At 44.3% G+C, this 21796-nt stretch overlaps 2 protein-coding genes across 2 annotated transcripts in view; one reads left to right on the plus strand and one right to left on the minus strand.

Moving 5' to 3' along the window:
* Positions 1-1085: 1085 nt before the first annotated feature.
* On the plus strand, positions 1086-7343 carry LOC306824971 (uncharacterized protein). Its single transcript, XM_079345414.1, has 8 exons — positions 1086-1281; positions 1902-2042; positions 2734-2934; positions 3139-3326; positions 5365-5578; positions 5666-5764; positions 6052-6119; positions 6451-7343. Exons 1-8 carry the CDS (start codon positions 1099-1101, stop codon positions 6608-6610), a joined length of 1254 nt encoding a protein of 417 aa, XP_079201540.1. The 5' UTR covers positions 1086-1098; the 3' UTR covers positions 6611-7343.
* Positions 7344-7502: 159 nt separating this feature from the next.
* eif4g2b (eukaryotic translation initiation factor 4, gamma 2b) overlaps positions 7503-21796 on the minus strand; it is a gene marked incomplete at its 5' end in the record, with an annotated part of 34087 nt that continues 19793 nt past the window's right edge. The window contains 21 exons of the mRNA XM_079346807.1: positions 7503-8292; positions 8362-8483; positions 8961-9169; positions 9261-9465; positions 9584-9842; positions 9967-10182; positions 10551-10655; positions 10826-10954; positions 11299-11412; positions 11512-11675; positions 11942-12083; positions 13012-13194; positions 13536-13646; positions 13779-13930; positions 14075-14141; positions 14414-14545; positions 14712-14814; positions 16470-16595; positions 17240-17305; positions 18464-18573; positions 19779-19880. Of these exons, the coding sequence (XP_079202933.1) occupies positions 8227-8292; positions 8362-8483; positions 8961-9169; positions 9261-9465; positions 9584-9842; positions 9967-10182; positions 10551-10655; positions 10826-10954; positions 11299-11412; positions 11512-11675; positions 11942-12083; positions 13012-13194; positions 13536-13646; positions 13779-13930; positions 14075-14141; positions 14414-14545; positions 14712-14814; positions 16470-16595; positions 17240-17305; positions 18464-18573; positions 19779-19880 (2883 nt within the window). The 3' untranslated portion in view covers positions 7503-8226. The remainder of the gene's footprint in view (positions 8293-8361; positions 8484-8960; positions 9170-9260; positions 9466-9583; positions 9843-9966; positions 10183-10550; positions 10656-10825; positions 10955-11298; positions 11413-11511; positions 11676-11941; positions 12084-13011; positions 13195-13535; positions 13647-13778; positions 13931-14074; positions 14142-14413; positions 14546-14711; positions 14815-16469; positions 16596-17239; positions 17306-18463; positions 18574-19778; positions 19881-21796) is intronic.

Consider the following 21796-nt stretch of genomic DNA (forward strand, 5'->3'; position numbering starts at 1 on the left):
CATGTAATGAATGGTCATTCCTGCCCTGATTCAGGCTGCAGGGTGCAGACTGAGGATGAGCTGTTAGGGATAAAGAGCTGTAACAGAAAGGAGCTACAGGAAAAAAGAATTGGTCAAACTTCACCGGTCAAGACCAAGAGGAAATTTCCAGAGTTGAAAAATGAAGCCAATGCTGAAGTACAAAATCCGGCAGTTCTTCGAGGGTTCGCTTGAGTCCGGCTCCAAGAGATCCAAAAGTCACGTAACAGTTCATAGTCCATAGGCTTCAAACCCGCCTCAGCTCCAGCTCTCAGCCTGTCGTTACGTCGACTTAAAGTTGCCCCCAATGGGCCTCTGAAGCCCCCTGCAGTTACAGATGGGGGACGTCACTCAGGCTTCGTCCATTCAAATTTACTGTACAACCTATGCTCAGGTTCAGTGGAAGTCTAACTTCACCCATCAGGAAGAAAAAGCATAACTCAGAAAACTCAAGTCTGGGAATCCAGTCTTTCCAGACTGGAAGGGAAGGTCGTCCATCCCTCTGAGGCTGTATTCATAAAGCTTCCTGGTATTTAGAGTTTCCCACAAGTAGAGAATTTCTTGGAATCATTATCAAGTTGTTGGTTGATGGTCCCCGTTTAAACCAATTGTATCACCTAAAAACTTTTCCCAACTCCCCGTGTGCAGATATTGTTGATGTAGTTTTGGTGCAGACATTGAAGATCCTCCTCTGAGCTCATCTGAAGATCGTCAAATTTCACATCAAAATCTGACGAAAGATGCCCTCCTACCAAAACACACAGACTGTGTGTTGTCCCGTGCAGGCTTGTCCTATCATGTTGCCTCATGCATTCTTAATGATCCACGGTTGGTGATCGTATCCACTCAGTGAACTCTGCGTGAAACTGAGAACATCATTCACTTCCCACCTCGACATTCTGAACACAAACTTAGAGCCCCTGGTTACTCTAACAGCATCTGTACAAACACAGAGAGGAGTCACTCTGAAGTAGACTTCACCAATCTGGCTTTGAAATGTCACTCAGAGCCAAATCCCACACAGATCTGCAGACGGTGGGGAAGTCCTCGATGGACGACAGCCTGTACACGTCCGTCTCCATGAGCAGCAGTAACATAAATAGAGGCGGCCGCTTCGCGAACGGGACAGTAGAGGAAGTCAAAGGTCTCTGCAGACCGTCCAGGAGGCCTGTACGGCTGGTCCGGCCCGTCAGTGCCGTCAGCTCCAATGGATCCTTTCTCCAGATCAACCACCTGCAGGGAGAGCTGGTCAGAAAGAGGAAGGTGAGAGGTAGAAGAAGAAGGTACAGAACTGAACTTCTCTGTCCAGAGATTCACTGAATGGCTTTAAAAAGACTCTCTGTGACTGCTGAGCTCTTCTGTGGCCTTCGTGAGCCAATGAGTTTTTGAGCGAGTCGACAGTGAAAGATGTGAGAAAACAATCTCACAACAAAGTCCGTTTAGTAGATCTTTGTTTTTTCAGCATTTTTAACAGAGAGTTTTGTCTCATTTGAATTTAACAGAGAAATAAAAACAAATCCGTCAAAAACTGTATAGATTTAATTTGCATACGGAAATTGTGCATCACTGAAAACTGAAGCCAAAATGACCTTCTGTGATTTTGCTGTTGTTGTAGCTTAACCTAAAGAATTTGCTAAACTGCTATTTTCAGGGTCAAGAAGGAGCTTTGTTGAAGTATGACATGAGAAATGTCTTAGAGGCTCCAGTCCAAACCTTAAAAACCTTTAAAAAAAACAGTGTTCTGTTTCAAAGCGTGTTTACTGAAGGTGATTCTTGGAGTGTTTTGTTTTATTTAATCAATTTATGAGTTTTAGGACCTTTGAATTTATCGCCAAAGTTGTTGTTCCAAACAATACATCACGGATAATGTGAGCCTTCCTCAGGAATGTGAGGATCTGAAGAAAGAAAACAAGTACCTGTCAAACGAGATCCACATGGAGCGGATCATGATGCGCACGGAGAACGAGCTGACCATGAGGAACCTGAGGAACCTGAACCAGGAGCTGCAGGCTCAAGTCAAAGAGGTAAGAGGACTCGCACAGTGGACACGGCTCACAGCACTTCACCAGACAATATGACTCAAGAGCCTTTTTCAAAAATCATTCAAAAAGAATTACAGTGTAGGTTTTTTTTTTTTTTTTGCAACATGATGACAGTCAGCACATCTCAACCTTGAGTGTGATCTTGCTTTTACACAACTGTTATACAAACTGCCAAAAATCAATAGCACATAATTTACTTGTCCACTAACTCAACGAGCTCCACATCTTAAATGAAACGGAACTGTTGCTAAGCAACCCAAACTTTCCACTGCGCTCTGCTCTGTTTGTTTCCACGGTTGTGCACGGCTGGCTACCTTGTTGAATGCACATTTATCTGCATGTTTACATCTTAGCATGCCACCAGTGTTGTGTGATTCTGATGTATCAATCAGCTTCATCAAGGCAAACACTGTCTCCTCGTGTGTTTCGTAACTCTATTACATGACTATACAACGGACTCTGTGAAATACATAGTCCGTGAGCTTGCATAAATGTTTATTAGAGTTGCATGTTGACCTGTATCCACACACTGCAGCTCAGTGCTGACCCTCATTCTGACTCGGAGTGCTTGGAGTTGTGTTACATCTAGAAACAAAGACAGGCCTCTACTGTTTCCTGTCTGAGTCACTAAAGCATACACCTCTCTCCCTGCCTGTTTCTGACTCCCCATCAGCTGAACCAAAAGCTGTATCAGAGCCAGCAGAGGGCGACGCTGTGCTCCCGGGCTGCAGGTGAGGCGGAGGAGTCCAGAGGGGAGGCGGAGAAGAGCAGGGCCCACGCTGAGGCTCGGGCCCTCGGGTGTCTACGGGACAAGGAGACAGCGGAGGCAGACAGGAGCCGCCTGAGCGAGGAACTACAGCAGCTTAAGAAAGAGGTACACGTGAACACCCAGAGTCAGCGGGTCACCTTTAAACTGCATGTTAGTGACACCTCAATGATAGCTTGTGGAGACAATTAGTAACCATAGCAACATGTAATAAACACGTTCCATGTTCGCCCCCTTCCACCTTACACATTATCAGTGAGCTATTCCGATTAAATTAGGGACTTCTGATGAAGCATATTTTTCTTCTTTCAGCACACTGAGATGCAGCTCCTACTGGCACAGACAGAGAAGAGCTACTTTGAAGCCAAGCTGAAGCTGGAGCGAGTGTCCGGTGAGAAACAGGCTCTGCTGCAGGAGAACAGGAGCCTGGAGGGAGACAGAGAAGACCTCCGAAACAAGCTGAGACGGATCACAGAGGAGAATGTAAATCTTAAAGGGAGGTGGGTATAATTCAAGGTCACATGAGTGACCAGTACAAAGAGTACTTTTTTTGTACTCAAGTTGGTAAATTAATTTTGTCTTGCCATTGTTGGCCTCTCTTTAGATCTTTAGAGGAGCAGTCATCTTGGTTGTTCAAAACAATTCCTCTTCTGAAAAGTCAATCCATCCCATCCATGCTTAGATTAATGGTTGAGTCTGTCTTTGCTAAATGTTGACTGTTAACTTTGCTCATAACATAAACGAGCTCTTTTTAAAATGTACATACTGTTCATAAAAGTCTTCATTTGTTCCATCCAGAAGACATAAAGCAGTCTGTCACCCTGCGTTAAGCAATCACAACACGCTTACTGAGGAAGAAAACAAACAATAAGAACTTAGTTCTGCAAGCGTAAATTGAATTAACAACATGTTGGAGAATAATTATCCACTAAATGTGGAAAACTATAGAGGACTAAACTCAAGCTTAATGTGAGATACTAAAGCAAAGCAATGTTTCCACATTGAAAACAAAGTGGTTCACAGAACGACTTAGTGTTCAAATCTAAATTTTGGAAACATTGAAACAATCTTTTTCACATTAAAGAGACTTAAAGAGAGACAACAAAACGACTTAAACTTAATAAAGGGGTTTCCAAAAGCTTTACAAAATTCCAAAACGTTGTTATTTATCATACGACAAGAATCCTGCCGTTATGTCCACATAAATACAATGCATTATGTACTTTCCAAAAGAGAGTGTCTGGTCATGGTTCGTATGTTGAAAGTGAAACAAAAGCAGGCACAAAACCAGAACACAGTGACCTGTTCACAACAGCGAGTGAACCATGAGGCCTATAGTGCTGAACTCTTCTCTGAGACGGGAAGTCCAGGCAGCAGAGGGAAGATGTTTTGGGTTCACCGTGTCATACACTTCCTGCATGAAGATAAGAAGAGCTCAAGAGAAACTGTGAAATGTTTTTAGCCCCTTATCAACAGAGTGAAGAGTCCGCCTATAGGAAGCGATAAATCATCATGGAGCAGCAAACTCTGTAAGTGTTGGAAAAGTCAAAGGGGGAGTATATTGTCAGGTTACTATAAATGATAGCTGGGTAAATAGATAGTTGGGTTGAACCACATCTGATGCTACCATTTTTCATTGATTTGCTTTACAAAAAACATTAGCTCAAGCTACAAATTGTGACTAGCCAGACGTCTTGTTTCCATTAGAAAATCACAAGTAACATATCAGCATCAAAAGGAAATGGACAAGTGGGAGAAAGAAAAAAAGAAGCAATAATTCTTAGTCTTTAAGTTTTTTTTTTCCTTCCTTTTGCAGATAAAACCAGTAAAAAATGTCCCTTCAGTGGCAAAGAAAATACATTTGGCATTAATCTTACTTATTCTGAGCCAGGCTGTGAATATCATCTACATTTGAATGATAAAGGAGTCCCTTGAGGTCGCACCATATCGAAAGCTGCTGTCTGAGTCAGGTCAGGTCAGGTCAGGCCTGACTTAAATGTTTCACCATAACAATCGGTGCACTTTTTGAAGAAGATGTGAGGGAGCCAGAAATTGAAGAAGAAAGACATCAAAGTCATCAAGTAGAAAAAAAAACCCATAACAAATATGGAAGCCAGAGAAGGTCTGTGTTATTCTAAGACAGTTTTCACAAGACATATAGTGGTTACACATGTTGAAGCCTTAAATCACACGCCGTCGCCTTCATTTGAACATATTGACTCTCCAGCATTAATAAACTTCAAAGAAAAAAATGTGTGGAATTTCCTTAAATCCAGATGTGCTTTGTTGGTACAGATTTGTCTAAACGTACTTCATGTCTATATGTGACAGGGAAACCAAAGATTTGCAGGCTGGTATTTTATTTGTTTTGGTAGCAGCTTCAAAGTTAAATGATTTACTTACATTTAAAGCATTAAAGTAACAGATATGTAGCTCAATAACACAAGTGGAGTTTAGGGAATAGAAATATTTATAATAACATGGTATTGCATCAAAGATGAGTTGTTTCAGGATGTAATTTCAGCCTTGTGTTTACAGTGAGATGAATTCAAGGCGCAGGGCGACGGCCTCTGAGGAGGAGAGCAAAAAGGCCAACCAGGCTCAGCGGGAGGCCGAGGCAGAGAGACGGCTGGCCGAGAAGGAGCGGCAGGAGAGGACGGCCGAGTGTCTGAGCTGGAGGGAGAAACATCAGGAGTTAGCCGACAAGTTCAGAGCTCAGGAGGAGCTGAAGGCTCTGAGGCAGAACAAAGCAGTGAGGAAACACGTGCAGGTTGCGATGACAACACAAGTAATCAAAATGGTGTGATGTGAAGTAAATTATGTTTTTGGTCTCCTACAGTGTCAAGCCAACATCAAGAGTTATTTCCTCTGCATGACGGAGAGCGATCAGAGGGTGAAAATCCTGAAAAATCCAGACGGCAACCCACGAAATTTTACGGTGAGCTGCCACAGTTTAGTTATCCTTTTACTGCAATCTCAAATAAGTGATGATGATAATGAACATTATTTCAAATAGACTGAATTATAAATTCAAATAATACATGTGATTTGACAGATAAATTCGGAAATATAACAGGTTTAAAGGTTAGTTAAAAAAAAAAGGGTTCCAATAAGGGTTAATGATTAAAACATTCAACAAAATTTAAAAAAAAAAAGGTGCATCTTAGGTTTTATTTGGTAAATGCACATCAATAAGTGTGAAGCATTCACATTATATGGTTTCAGGAAGGTGACCCTGTGTACATCAACACACCTGAGTCCAGTCCAGAGGAGACTGAGAGGAGTTCATCCAGGTAACATCGCAGCCACCAGGGGGCAGTATACAAACTCCTGTTTTTAAAAGCCATTGTTTAAAATGTACAGGATGTACGTCCAGCCCTTCAAACATGTTATCAGTAGGGCCAAGTCTTGAAGGGAAGTCAGTTAAGACAAAGAGGATGTGACATTTAATAGCGTGCAACCATTTGAAAAGAAAACCATCCTCTTAAATAATTCCCTTAAAACTGCAACATAAAACTTAAACTTTTCATTTAAATTCAATCCTACATAGATTATAGGACTAATTTCCACTTCAAATTGATCAACTGCATAACAAACAGGATACTTTGATTGCTGCTCCCTCAGGACCATGCTGAGGGTCTCTGCCCCCCACATGGGGAGGGATCTGGGTCCAAGTCACTTCGATGAGCTGCCTGCTTTTGTCGGAGAGCGACCCGACTCTGCTCCTCAGCGCCGGAGCAGGAAGGTGGTGGACTACTTCTGGATCCCCACAGACGAAGAATAGTGGCAGCACCGACCCTTTGCATTCGCCCTGAGGTCATCCTGCACGGTCATCCTCATGCTCAAAAATATAAAGAAAATCATAATAAAAAAAACCTTTAATGTTTAAGCTCTGATGAGGAATCAGTCAGTGGTTATGAATGTTTGTATCAGAGTGCAGTGAGGAGTTGGAAGGTGAGAATAAAAGTGAGACCGAGTCTTGTTGCTCATGTACTTGTCTTTATTGACATTAAAGCAACAGAGGTGCACAGTCATTTTGAATTCCATACATTATGATCTAAATCCATCGCCTCATACATAAACACGGCCTGTGAGCACAATTCTTCGGTAAAAGTTGATCATTACGTAGCAGTTAGATGGGTTGTTTCTAGCCGGAAAGGGTCATTTACATCTTGAGGGTTTGCTTGAAACGCCAATTTAAGAAAATCCTTCAGGCTTCTTTCATGAACCATGAGGCGCATTTTTAAATAAACAGGCCACTCTGAATCCCCGACCTTTAACACTTACACTTTTCATAGAGGACCCTCTCTCTCTCTCTTTTTAAAACTAACTGTCCATACTTTTTAAACATTAATGCTTGTAAACCACGTGAAGCTTCACGTCAAAAATCTGCTTCATTTTTTTTTTTTAACAGTTAAAGGCCAGGACTAACTCAAAATACTTCAGCGTGTGCTCGGGCTCTCGCTTTTTTTCCTTCTCTTTAGTAGATTTATTATCCCAGCACAAAAAAACAAAAAGCCCATCTAACTAAGAGGTAGAAACACAGGCAACTTTGAAACGTTACGGCGGCACACCGACGATTACAACTTTAGTGAATCTTGTAACATTTGAAAGATCGGGAGTATTGCAACCACTCAAGTAATAAAAGAGGACAAAGACGGACAGATGGAAGGAGGAAGGGTCAAATCAATAAAAATGATTCTTTTATAAGCCGACTACACGTGCATCTTCAATGCTTGTCCAAATATCCTGCCAGCTGTTGCTTTGTCGCCCTTACCGCTCAGCACTCGGGATTTAAAAGCAGAGTGCTGTTGATTAAAGATGACACACGCGTGTGATTGAGGGGAAACTCCAGGCTGGGCCCTTACAGAAGATCACAAAGCAGGTCACTAATGAAACCTTTTGTTAATGGTCTTAAGCTAGCATTAGCAAAGAGGGCTACCAGTTTTAGGGACACTCTCGTTTCCAAGCGATGTGGAGGGTCAAATCAGTAAAAATTAGGCGAAAAAAATGAAGAACATGCAAAACTGAGAAAAAAAAAGAAAAAAGAAAAGAAAAACTCAACACAGTCAGAGCAAAAAATAATAAAAGAAAGTAAAACTCATGGATGAGCCACTTCAGAATTCATGTGGCTGATCAGAGCACGGATCCAGAATCAAACATCCATCAGGCAACAGATCAAAAGATGCTTCTCAGTGTATCGTCATGGTAACACACAAGGCCCTCGACAGGTACAAGCTTTTTTCTTCTTCTTCTTTTTTTTTTTAAATTTGCAAGCCAGAAGCAGCCGAGTGCCACGTGGTAGTGGTTAACTTAAGCATGGAGTTGAATAAAGGAAAGGCGACTGTAATAATGACGATGAGGTCGATCTTCTACAACATGATGCTTCTGTTCCGCTTCTCAATCTGCGTCGTCCTCAGACTCCTCCTCCTCGGCCGTTTCCAGCCAGGTGAGCCACTGGTTGACCTGAGGGAGGGGGGAGAACAGTCAGACAAGAACATCACTCTACCTGCGGTCCTTCTGAACGTCCCGTACCTGGAATAAAGCTTTTCCTTTTCCAGGGAATTCTTGAGTAATGTCTTCTTTCCAGGCGAGGAAGGCTTCTTCTTCAATGATCTCCATGTCGTAGAAGTTGACAAAGTAGCGCAGCAGCATGCCTTAGGAGAAAAACATACATTATTATTTCCAGTTTTCATCAGCTAAGAATGTGAGACAAGATGCATAGACTTTAATAACTTGTATCAAAGAGGACATATTTTAGCCCTTTTCTAACAGTCCTCTGTGCTGTGATTTGGTCCAAATATACCATGAATCAAGAAGCAGAGATTTGTGACCCTGCAGGAAGCAGCTCTCTCAGGACGCTCTGTTTTGGTGTGTGCGTCTCTTTAAATGCAATGACCCTCCTGAGTTCTCCCAGGAGACATCACTCCTTTGTAAGAAAAAAACATGGCTGACCTGCGCATACGTTTAGCTCTAGACTCAGGGTGGAAATACCAGGAGAGCAAATTTTAATCAGAGCATTTTATTCTGTGTTGTCTGATGCAGAACACAAACTGAAAGGACGGGATGGGTTTAGCTTGCTTTGGTAATTGTTCCAGACTTTGGGGGGGTAGATGGGGGGGGGGTGGCTGTACCTTTAGGGAAGGTGCTGGTGTTGCAGTGCACCTGCAGGGCGTACAGGGCGCTGACCTGCAGCTCGGTGTGGTCGTGCAGGAACTTCTGCATGACGGGCTTGAAGGCCAGCAGCAGCTGTTTCTCCTGCTCCAGCTGCTCTTTGGAGGGGGCCGCCAGCTGCTCGTCGACCTCCGCCACACACAGCTCCTGCGCGATGTACTGGAGGAAACTGGGAGAGACCAGAAGAGCAGCCGTTTACACTGGAGGCTCAGACTGTCAACTTTCTTTTAAGAAGCCAAAAATAGCTTCTGTATATTCACCTGGTCATGAGGATGTTGACAAAGCCTTTGTCCGTGTGAAGCTTGGGCGAAATGTTGTCTTTAATCCACTTGTAGATGGACTGTGGAGAGGGGTCTGCCTTAATCTGCTTCAGCAGCTCTTTCTCCAGCTTCAGCAGCGGGAACAGGAAGCTCAGGCCCTTCCCCTCCAGGATCTCCAGCATGCGGTCCTTGTTCTGATCGATTTCTGCAGAGAAGAAGACGTCTGTGACTTGGGGGAAAAACAACAACAAAAAAACAGAAAACTGCTGCCTGTGTTGTTGTTTGTGCCTGCTGAGAGTTCACTGAGTGGATGTCTGCAGTACCTGGGAGCATCTTCTGCATGTTGACCTTGCTCTGCTGGAACAGGTCGGTCAGCCACTCCCGGTCCTTCAGCTTGGCCGTCTGTTGCAGACAGAGCAGGAAGAGGGGGAAGTGGGTGCCGTTCTCCAGGGGATGAGCCATTTCTGCCACGCTCACCAGCTCCGCGATGATGGCCCGAGCTGCAAACTGGGCCAGGTAGGACTTGACCAGGGGCACGTCCAGCTCGATCTTAGGGCACTGGTCCAGCACGGTGAGGAAGGCCTGCAGAAGCAGCAAATAATGAGACATGGGGGGGGGGGGGGGGGGGGGACACAGGTCTGTCTCCTCTCCCTGCAGGTGAATGATGCGATCCTGTGCAGGATTTTAACAGATGTGATGCGCGTACCTGCATGAAGTTCTCTCCGGTGATGAGGCCTTCAGTACGCAGTGTGTGGATCAGAGTGCTGGCGTGCTCTTTGTCCTCATCGGGGCGGTCCAGGGAACACACGATGATCTTACTCAGCATCTCAGGCAGGAAGTGCTTGGGAGCCTTCATCTCTCGCACGCCGCTCACAGCCTCGGTCAGGTTCTTACTGTTCAAGTACTCGGTCATGATCGCCTCCTGACGTCACAATTCAAGCACAAAGAAATGAGCCTTAAAAAAAACAAAAACACTGAAACGTGAAAACGAGGAGGAGCCGCTCACTGCTCTGTCTTCTGTTAATCTACAGGCACACGCCTTAAATCAGCTGTGGACCACTAACAGCACAGAGATGCCATGGCGATAAAAGTTCATCGTCCAATCGTGTTGAACCAACTTTAAACCCTTTTCTTTTGGAGGGTCTGCAACCTCACAGAGAGAGTCTACCTGTGCTTAACTTTAGGCTGAAGGTTGTTTATAACTTTACATGAATGTGCATGAAACTGTCATGTTTAAAGGTCTCCAGTCGTTTGAGAGGAAACAGACGAGGAGGAGTTGTTTCTGTTTACCGTCATTTTCAGCAGCTCCTCCCTGGCAGGAGGAGGCTTCTTGTTTATCTTCTGAGGTTTCTCTTGGATGGGCGGAGGGTTGGTCTTCAGTCCAAGCTGTGGAGGCTGAGGCAAAGAGTGAGAAATGAAGCGCGTCCACAAAGAAACAGCAGCGTGATCGGCTTTTGTTTTCTCTCTTTCTTTTTTTTTAAAAACCCTTCAACACGTTCTCTTGTTCTTCATCTGTGTTGGAGTGTTTGTAAAAACGGATTGAGGGGGATGAAGCGGGTCCTTACCTGGCCCAGCGGGGGGGTTTGGGTGCGTGGGGGCTGGGCGCTGGGTGGCATCATGTTGGGGATCTGGGGCTGGAGCTTGGGCACCTGGTTCTTGTTGAGGAGGAATGACTGAGCAGGTCTGAGGCTGATCTGCAGCGTCGTGGACACAGAAACAGACCAGGGGATTAGTCACGTGCTCTGGAGCAATTTAAAAAAATAATGTGCACTTCATCTGAATCCATGCCCTCATCTCTCATAATCGCAGTCAGCGGACCAGCTAGCAGTCTGAAGAAGAGACGAGTGGAGGAATAAGAGAGAGAGAGTGTGAGAGAGAGAGAGAGAGAGAGAGAGAGAGAGAGAGAGAGAGAGAGAGATCAAGGAGGAAGAGGAAGAGGAAGGACTGGCAGCTGGTTGTGTTCCTCAGAATAACGCGTCTTTTTATAATCACCGGGCGTGGCGGCATCATTAAGATGGGAGCTTTGTGACGCAGCTACCTCGTCTGCGTTGAGCTGTCCTTTCTTGCTGAAGCGCGGAGGCATGTCCTTGGACTGGACCTGCTGCTGGGCTGCATGGTTCTGGTTCTGGTTGAGGAAATGCTGGTTCTGAACCTGTGGGGAGTCACAGGGGGGACGGAGGATTACGGTCCTGAACTCAGGAGCTGTGCGGACGCAGCAGTCAGCGTTAGCATCATTTCCTGCAGGATTTACCTGGTTGGACTTAACAAAAGACTTTGGCCCCATTTCGAACTGTGACTGCGGCTGAGGGGCGATGTGGCCGCTGTGGCCGTTGAAGAGCGGGTTGGTGCGATGGCGTCCCATGGTGGGCGAGTACCTGTCCTGAATAACCCCCGGGCCAGTTCCAATCCCACCGCCTGAGAGGAAAAACAACGCAGACTGAAGGTCACGTCAGAGCAGATTGAACCAACAGACGAGGCTCCGAGCGCGAGGATTCAGACGCGTTACTGGAAACGAAGCAGAACCACGAGGAACAAGAAGCCAGCTGACACACGCTCACATACTTCTGAGCCTTCGTTTAAACAGAACAGTCACACCAATGTTTCAAAAGGGACAGAAAAATGTCGCTGAAGTTCGAAAAACATTTACAGCAGAGAAAACGCTCTGCCGACGAAGCACGTACCTGGCATCTGTCCAAACATATCGGCCAATCCCCCGAGAGTCTCCCTGTCCAGTTTCACTCTGTTGGGCATGAAGGGGCTTTCCAGGAAGAAGTCCATCCTCATTCCCTGAGACATGGGTGCTGGGATGAAAACCCCCAAATCCTGCAGGGACACACGGCAGACGAAGGTGATTAAAGGTGACGGACATCGAGATGATGACATCGACTCTCAGGCAGCTTGTGAACCTATTTACGCACACAGCAGCTCACCAGTATCATTCATTATAGACTCAAAATGTGTAAAGGGCTGAGGACTCGCTCTAACTCGGTGAAAGAACACTTTGCACCAAGTGACAGAAAAATCCAAAGTCTGGACCTGTGCAGCTCTGTAATTAACCTGATGGTTATATATAATTTCGTTGCACTATACTTGTATATGTGTAATGACAATAAAGTTGAATCTCATCTCATCTCATCTCATAAAAACAGATTCTCCTCATGATGTTGATCCGAAGGTTTTCAAAATCTGCTGTTCACGATCACGACACAATCTCCTCTCTTTTAATGATCAACAGCAGAGCAAAGGGGAGGGAGCACCGTCTCACACGTTACCAGTGTTCATTCAAAAAGCAGACGCGTGGAGGGCGGTGACAAATATTCTGCTAATTCTTGCTTCTTCTTCAGTTGGGGGATTTGAAGAAGTCTGAGGCGCTCAAAGGGTTAAAAATAAAACGCCTTTAATTCATCGAGGCTAAAGGTTCATTAAACATGGCAACATGTTTCAGCCATACAGGCCTTCATCAGGGCAGACACCAGTGTAGTTAACTTGGATGTTTCGGTGCATATACACGGTGTATCGCATGTTCAAAACTTGTATTTTTGTTGCCGTGGTAACAGTACAGAATTGGTTCGACCATATTGTTTGATTTTTACTCGTGTCATATCCACGTTTAAAAATGTGAGGTCGGGACAACCCCGCTCCACGCATTAACGGTCTTACAAGTGTATTTGTGCAGCCCTTCGACACGAGCACTCCTCAAACTGGGCTTCACACGGTTAAGACAGCGAGCGCCCTGCGTCGCTGGACTCACTTTAACTGCATCCTGACGGATCTGGTTAATCGTCTTTGGTCCGTTGTCGATGAAAGCCTTGCGGGGGACCCAGTTGTTTTCTCGCAGTTCCACTGTGTCTTGCAGCAGGAAGCGGATCCTTGCAGGCAACTCCTTGTTGTTCATTAAGGAGCGCATACGGCCAAAGTACTGATCCATTAAAGACTGGGGAGAGTGGAGAGAGAGAGCAGACAGGTGAGGACACACAGGAGTCTGGAACTACAGTATAGCAGGAGTGCATGGTAACGCTGGCAGTGAGCCAAGTGGAGGTGAGTCTGAGTGCAGCAAGTCCAAGAGCTAATCCAGGACCTGAAATGACTGCAAAAGGCCAGAATGAAACAGGTCTGCTTTGTTTCGCTCTCTGCTGAAGCTTAGAGGGATTTACTTCTGCATGAAACAGCTCAAGTGACTTACTGACCTATAAAAAGGTTATGATGAAGATTTTTGCCAGAATAATCCCCCGGTGACAAGTCAACACACACACACACACGATGACGAGCGGTTACCTTTGCTTTCTCATGGTCGAGTCTCGGCCCCACTGTTCTCATTATCTGACAGAGGCACTCCAGATCCTCTCCCATATCCTTGAGCTGGACTCTCTTCTTCTTTTCCAGGAGCTTCAGTCAAAGTGTGAGGAGAGGAGGAAAGCAAGGAGGTCAGACAAGGTCCTCTGTGACATTTGCAGCACGAGTGCCTTCGAACACTGACACCGCGCACGTTTCTAGAGAAGGCTTAAAGAGCGCACGTACTGTTTTGATGCACTTATGAAGGATAGATTCGTGGATGAGGTCGAGTTTGCCAAGTTCCCCGATGAATTTAATGTTGCCAAGCATCTTGATCTTGGCAATGTTACGCTGCTCCTCCTCCTCAGAAGTGAGAGGGTTGTCATGTTTGTCATAGACTGAAGGGAGAGAAGACAAACGCACGTTAGCAGGTGAAACGCACAAAGACAAAAATACGGCTACACCTCCCAGCAAACAAACCGTAAGATAAAAAGGTCTGTGCGGTTACTTCTCTGAACTCAAACAGACTCGACAGGACTCACTTTCAACATTTCTGGTGCGGTTTTCAAATTCATCTTGAAGTTTGGAAATCAGCAGTCTTCGGAAGGTCTGTGAAAGCAAAATAAACATTTGTTTGACTGATAGAATATTCACAACTGATCATGTGCAAGAAACACATTGACAGTGACGGGGCATTGAGGCGTTAATAATAACAACAACAACAACAGGGTGCTACTGATGACTTAATGATAGCCTGCTCAGAGGTAACGGCAGCGTGGTCGTGTAAAGGAGAGGACCAAACGTACTCTGGCTCTGATCCTTTTTTTTTTTTTTTTTTTTTTTTTTTCAAACTGTAGCAGGATGAAAGGAGCCTCACTTACTGTGCTCTGCTTTTGGGATGTTTGGATCTCAGATGAAGGGCCATCAAAGTTTGGTGCGTCCTCTGCCAAGCGCAGACATAGCTGAGCATAGAGTGAGCTATACTTCGGCTCTTCTAGGGCTTTGTCTACAATCTGAACCACAGCGTGGGAGGAAAGCAGAAACAAAGAGAGGGACCACTCGGGTCATTAGAACGTACGAGTTATGACTCACTCAGAGCAGCCGGCCAAGAATGCATAGAGACATTTTCCAGTGAGCGGAGAGTCCGAGAGAAGGAGAGAGAGAGAGATGTAGGCTTACCAGCAAGATGATTCCTTTAAGGACGAGTTTTGAATCTACGCCCACGTTCAGGAGCTCAAGGCATAGCTTGTCAAACTTTTCAGGCGTGAGTTTGTTGAGTATGCTGAAAAGAAAAGAAAAAACAAGGGGGGGGTCAACATAAGAGTGCAGGATCGAGATGCTGGGATCAGATATGTTATCAAGAAGGCCATTACACGCAGGAGGCAAAAAATAAAAAATAAAAGTCTGGCAGGAAAACCCTTGAAGAAAAAAATAAAAAATAAAAAATCAAGTTAAGAAGAAAAACAATCCTGACATGGGAGGTGTTTGTGTTTTTGCAGAGCAGTCCAATAAAATGTTTGGCTCCTATTAGCTACATCATCTCTTCTTCCTCAGCCGTGGTGCTGATAACGATGGTTGACTTCTGGCTGCACCGTCAAAGCCCAAATTACAGTTCCTAACTTATCGGACAACAATGCGTTTATTGCACATGTTCATATAAAAATGACGAAAACAAATGCAGGAGGAAGAGGTGTTTAACCCTTCGTGTTTCACCTCACACACACACCATTAGAGGCATCAATCCATTTAAATGACAATCAAAGACCAAATCTGACTTCAGTTCCCTTCATCAGCCTGCAGCGACAAATCTATTACTAAGACACGTGAACTGGTCTGACGCTTCGATAACACTGAGCTGAAAGCAGCGAGACATGTTGACCTGCAGCTTCGGCCACAACAGGATTTATTTCAGAGATTCTACGTAAAGCTCGACACAAAGTTGACGGCTAAACTCATTTCAGACGTCCCATTTTCCACCACCTCTCCTCTATTCAGACGGATGTCGGGGCTTTAGGACGGTGGATAGAGGCCCGCTGTGGTCAAAACACATCAAGTCAACTGAAAGGCTGGAAACGCAGTGAAACGGTCAGAAAGAAACGGAAAGAACTGACACCAGAGTGGAGACGTAAAACAGGTGACATCGTCTCTTCAGCGTGTGGACACAGCGGGAGAGAGAGTGATGTACAGGAGGAGTCACATGTCGGACTTGAACCCGGGCGACCAGCTTTGAGTACTACCGCCTCTGTACATGGGGCCCAACCTCATCACAAGGCCATCAGTGCCCCTCCACTTTATCCATTATCACTGTTCACAGTGAAAGTTGTTCATCACACAACAAGAAACCGATGACACACAAAGATGTCCTGCATCAGTCTAGAAGACACCACGGAGCTTCTAGAAACATCATCCAACCACTTCATCACTGATGCTCGCCAAGCAGCGCTTCACGCTGCACACACGGCTGCAGCATCCCTGGTTTCATGAGTCAGAGATGAATGATTTATGAAGCCACAGACACACATCTTCACTCAGTCGTTTCTGATTCAGTGAGCAGGCGGCGTCAGCAGCTGGAGTCGCCTCGCCCTGGGTAGTGACAAGGATGCACAAGTTGCTGCTCAGCACATTTCGTAACGCTCTACTTGTTCTGTTTTCTTTTTTTACTGTTTTTTTTCTGGAAGATTTCACAATCTGTGAGACAATGTTAAAAACATTTTTTTTTAAATCCTCCAAATTACAGCTTAATCATTGTTTTCATCGTCAGCTAGCCAACATTCCTGAGGGGAAGCATCAGGTCTTGTAGCTGTACTAAAGACAGGCTGTTCAGACAGGACACGGCCAGTGCTGCATGTGTGTTGTGTTGCTCGGGGAGCGGTAGATGATTGGCTGCTTTTCATCTCCCGAGGGATGGATAGCTGACTTCTTAGTGTGGAGCCTTACCCCCTCACTTTCCTGAAGATTGCATCGTGGCGCTCTTTTTCGTTGCTGGAGTTGACATCTCGTCTAGTGCTTCGTGAAGGAACCCATCTCTGAACGCTTTGCCCTGGGGTTTTCCCCAGGAACTCGCTGTAGAAGTAAAAAAAAAAAAAAGGAGAGACTGAGTCTGCAGAATCTCATGATGACCCCCTCAAAAAAAAAACCCTCCTTTAAATCAAGTGACATCATCCGCATGCTACCATCTCTGCAGGGGGATTTTTCTGTTTAAATATCAGACAGAAGAGCCTTTTTAAGAATTAAGAAATGTGTTCTTTTCAGGTTGATTTCGGGGCTTTCGTGTCTTTATCGTGTAGAGACAGAATAGTGAATAGAGTTTGAATCAGTGAGAGAGAGATTTGGGACTCCGACCCGGGCCGCCCGCCTGGAGCTCCTTTAGCCCGTTCTTAAAGTGATAGAAGTTCTTCATAAGAATCTCAAAAGCACTTTTAAAAACAACAACACATAACCCGAAATCTAAACCCTGAAACATAGTTCTAAATAGGCCGTGTGTGCTTTGAACGATGTCCATTTAAAGGTCATCAACGACATGATGATGTGAAGATAAGGCGTGGGGTTCTTAAAGACGCGCTTTCTGCAGACCATTACTTTCACGACTCCAAACAAAACGATGGGGTCCTCTCTCTCTGCAGTGGGATTCATCAAGTCACCTGAGCCGCAGCTGCACTCATGACATCACCAAACAGTCGTCGTGTTGTAGAGGAATTATGACCAACCTGTTGCCGACAGTCTTGGGATGGTGCTGAGGTGCACCCCTACCACCTCCTCCCCCCGAAGAAGCACTGAAACCAGCACACACACACACAGGGAATCACATTAGAGCATGCAGCAGTCCACAGGGTGAATGATCTTTACCTCGGGGGTACAAGACAAACAGCACTGCTCATTTATTCATTCAACCTTTATGAATGCTGAGGACACTGAGGAGCCCTCGCTTACAACTGACTGATGGAATTTACAGCTCTGAAGTGAAAAACAAAGAAGCATGATTGGTAAAATCCTCCTTCAAGAAAACAATCCAATCAGCCACTTCAGTAAAGACGGCGTTCTGGATTCAGCAGAACTGGAAATCATATTCCTTCTTCACTTCCGTATTGAGGCTTTAATTAGTAGGCTGTTTGTTTTCTTTTTCACAGATTGAACATTTTTCTTCCTTTGTTTCGCATCACCTCTGAATTCATTTCTAACTTTGAAACTTGTCTTGGATCAGTTATCGTCATACCCGTGTTATTGATGAACCGCAGATTGTTCGCTGCTGAATTCCTGCTGCAAAATGTCGCTGGCATCATCAGTGATTTGTGGCTTAACTTCTCTTCATGCTGTGACGCAGAATAATCAAAACAGGGTGCATTTTACAGACTGCTAATTGGAGGAGTCAGCAGGAAAGCAGACACCTGCTAATGATCACATCTCCAGTACATCCTGTTCAAATCACAGCAGCATTGTGGCACATGCAGAAACTGATCACTGGTATTTTCAAAGCGTCTGCAAGCCTGGTGAGGTCGATGACACACTTTGAGGATCAATAAAAACAATTTGCCAGCTGTCAAATGACATGTGAAAACAGATGTGACTGAAGCAGTCTGTGAAGATTGCACCATAAATACTGCATCCTTAAAACCCACTACGATCCTTTTGATAATCAGCTGTTTTACATGTCAAAATTCAAATCCAGTTTGTGTCACATTGACTCTGTATTTGGTGTGCTGCCACCCCTAATATTCCCCCAACAGAACAGAAATCCTCTTAGGGTAGGGCTTATTATGTCAAACCCACCCTCCCACTTTTTGCAAAAGGTTTCAGAGAGTAAAATGTCTGACTGCCATTTTGAGCCTTCCCACATCCTGCTTTGTTCTGAGGGCCGGAAGTCCCTGCCCAGAACACGAGCAGAGTGGTAAACATGGGGAAAAAATAGCTACAGGCATGGTTTTTAACATTACCTGAAACGAGAAGCACCCCCTTCTGCAATCACACTCTCCACTTTGGCGGCTTGGCAATGAAGAATACTCAAAAGAATAAGAATAATAGGAGGGGATGGGGGAAAACGGTGCTGAGGAAGAGAAAAAAAGGGAGGGGCGATTAGTGACTGCATGAAGGGAAGGGGGGGGAAAACAACACATACTCTGGCTTCATCATTAGCCACACATTTCTTAACTGGGTCACGATGTTGTTTGATATTGAGCGTTTTCAAATGACAGCTTGATAAAGACTCCATGTCTTTGTTAAAGGCCTACATACAGGGGATAAAAAACAACGCTACACTGAGATTTATTATCACATCCACGATGCGTTATAAACCAAAATAGACTTGTTTAACGCTTATTTTGAAGCTGCAAAGAAAAAAAAAACCGTGGCCCCTTGTTGCTAAGCTACGAGGCGAAGATGCGTTGCTAATAGCGAAGTTAGCTCAGGGTCAAACTTGCTTTAAGGCGACGAATGGAAACGAAATGTTTACGGTTAAATATTTACACAGCCACCTGTCCAGTATCTCTTGTGTCGCGTTTGCAGTTTAATCAAGAAAAAAAAATACGGAGTAACACTAGGATGTAAAAGCTCCCCATCTATGGTGCAGTAAAATGGGGCAGGGCGGCGAGGTTAGCCGCTAATGTTGTTTTTCATTTTTGCTTGTATCGACCAATCCCACCATGACAGACATGACAGGACGGTTACAGCCCCAGTTCTCCTCGAATAAACGTGAAATAAATCCCCTGTATCTTTACACTTAATTGTGCATAATATATATTTAAAAATAAACCGTAACCGATTAATCACCGCCTTCTTTTTTGTTCAGTAAATACTCGTTAGCGTAGCTAGGCGACGACGCCATTTTCCACTTCAATGTAAATGAGCTCGCAGGACAGCGTAAAAAATAAATAATGATAAACGTATATAAATGGCAGACATAATTTAAGCACTGTCGCATTCTTTGAATTCCTCCACAGACACTTCCATGTCAAACACCGTCATTGCAGGCTATTTAAAGTGCGTCTTCTATCAAGTATACAGAGCAACGACACTTTAACTTTCTCATGTATTAACTTGTCGTACTTTGGCATTCACCTATCTGCCATCAGAAATAACATTTCATAGGAGTTGTCTAACACTTCCGGGAGGTGCATGCACTTCTTGGCAGGGATGCATTTCTCATCGTAACACCGGCTCCCGTTAGCTCAGGAGAGCTGTTTTAGTGTTTTAGCTTTGCTGGCTAACAGGAGCCATTTTGGATGAGCCGGTGGGAAGGGAAATCTGTCTTACCTTCACCAAAGCAACTTCAGTTTTGTGTTGTTGTTTTTTTTTCGAGTGCAACAGAAGAAAAAATGCGTTTGCAAAAATAAATGCTGGTTTTGCTACGGATATCTAGTGAGCTAAAAAGTCAGAAAGATAACCGCACGTACACACATCAAGATCGCCTCTCGGCTTGTTTGCGTTAGCTAGCTTAGCGGAGCTCAAGAAGAGCTCGACGGGGGACAAGAGAAGTCACCGATTTTCATTGGATGCGTAATTCGTTGCCATGTCAAGATTGACCAATCACAGTAAAGACACGATTATGAGGCGTTACCAGTAGCGCATGTTGTCCAATGAGAGGCATATTAAATCGAGAAGGACCGCCTTCTTTAGATGATTGACATGCAATTTAACATCTGCAGTGCAGAAAAAAAAAATACAACTTATAATAATAATAATAATGATAATAATAATAATAATAATAATAATAATAATAATAATAATTGTTTTTTTTGTTTTTTTTTAAAACGCATTCAGTGTTTCCTCTATAGGTTTACTGCTTGGAGGGAAGGAAGAGGGGACATATGAACAACAACAACAAACAAAGGAATTGGTGTTCATGCTTTCTTTTAATGACAGCTGGTTAAGGTATCCTTTAATGACTTCAGGTGTAATCTGGCTATATAGAAATTTTAATTAGATAAATGAATGTGGGGCACAGTGGTTAGTGTGTGCAGTGGCAATTCCAGAGTCTGTTGGGGCCCTAGGCAAAAATCAATTAGCGTCAAACAACCATATCTGCCAGGCCTACTTGTCTTCTACTTTTTTCCTTAATTTTTTTTCCTCTCCTATAGACAGATTATTCCTCTTTATTTTGCTTTGTTGACTGTCACTGACAAAGTGTGGTTCTCAAAGGAATAGTGCATGTACCGCTGAGCAGGGAAACCTTTTACATGACTGCGTCCTAAATTGTCTTTAGGTTCAGTCAGTTCTGTTCCCCTGTTTTTGAACATTAAGACTTGGTTTCCCTTGTTTCTGGAATGATTGAGAAGCAGTTGCCTGCCTGAGGACACAATGCATCAATGCAATTTTATCACAAAAAGTTATATATTTAACTAGGTAATTAACCCATTGAGATCAAGTCCTCTTTCACAAGGGCGACCTGGCTTAGGGGGCAGATGATAAATATGACATGATTAAGAAAACGGTTTGCAAACAATAAGTTGAGAGCAGAATAACAATTAAAATGTGCAAATTGGGGATCGTCGGTGGCGCAGTGGCAAGGCGCACGATCCCATGTATTGAGGCTATAGTCCTCGCGCGCGGGCGGCCCGGGTTCGCGTCCGGCCTGTGGCCCATTTCCCGCATGTCTCTCCCCACTCTCTCTCCCTCATTTCCGACTCTATCCACCTTCCTCCCTCTATAATAAAGGCATAAAAGGCCCAAAATAAATCCTTAAAAAAAAAAAAAAAAAAAAAAAAAGTGCAAATTGGTTGGCAGATAAAGTTCAGAGTTGTGAGATAAACACTCAAAAACACATTAGGCACTGTCCAGTGGTTGTCCATGTTTTGTGTTTGAAGATAGGTCGAAAGGCTTCAAGTGAAATGAGATCTGTCAGTAATTTTAAGTGGAATAAACTCGTTCTCCATTTCTCATTGTACATTTACAAAAGTTCTTAATGGAAAAATGTTGCACAATATTCTGCAGACTCACCAATAAACTCCATAAACCTTGCTTATTTTTATTCTAAAAAATCAGAGTACATGTTAGATGCTTGAGGCTGTAAATGACCCATGAGACATTTATCTATTATTTTGTCGTTTTTCTAAAAATTCAATTCACCAACTCAAGCTGCAGGATGTTCTGTGCAGGAGCTCATTCACCCTGCTCCCTCTGAGCCAATCAAAATCTACTGTCAGTAATTTAAAAAAGTCCTATCTTCAACTTTTATAACTTCATTTTTGACTCCATCCCCAACTACTAGATTTTGTCGGTCCTCGCCAAGGACAAACTGCAGCACATCACTCAATCTGCTGTGAAGGCCATGG

The sequence above is a fragment of the Symphodus melops genome, assembly GCF_947650265.1.
Source record: "Symphodus melops genome assembly, chromosome: 6".
In the NCBI taxonomy this organism is placed as follows: Eukaryota; Metazoa; Chordata; class Actinopteri; order Labriformes; family Labridae; genus Symphodus; species Symphodus melops.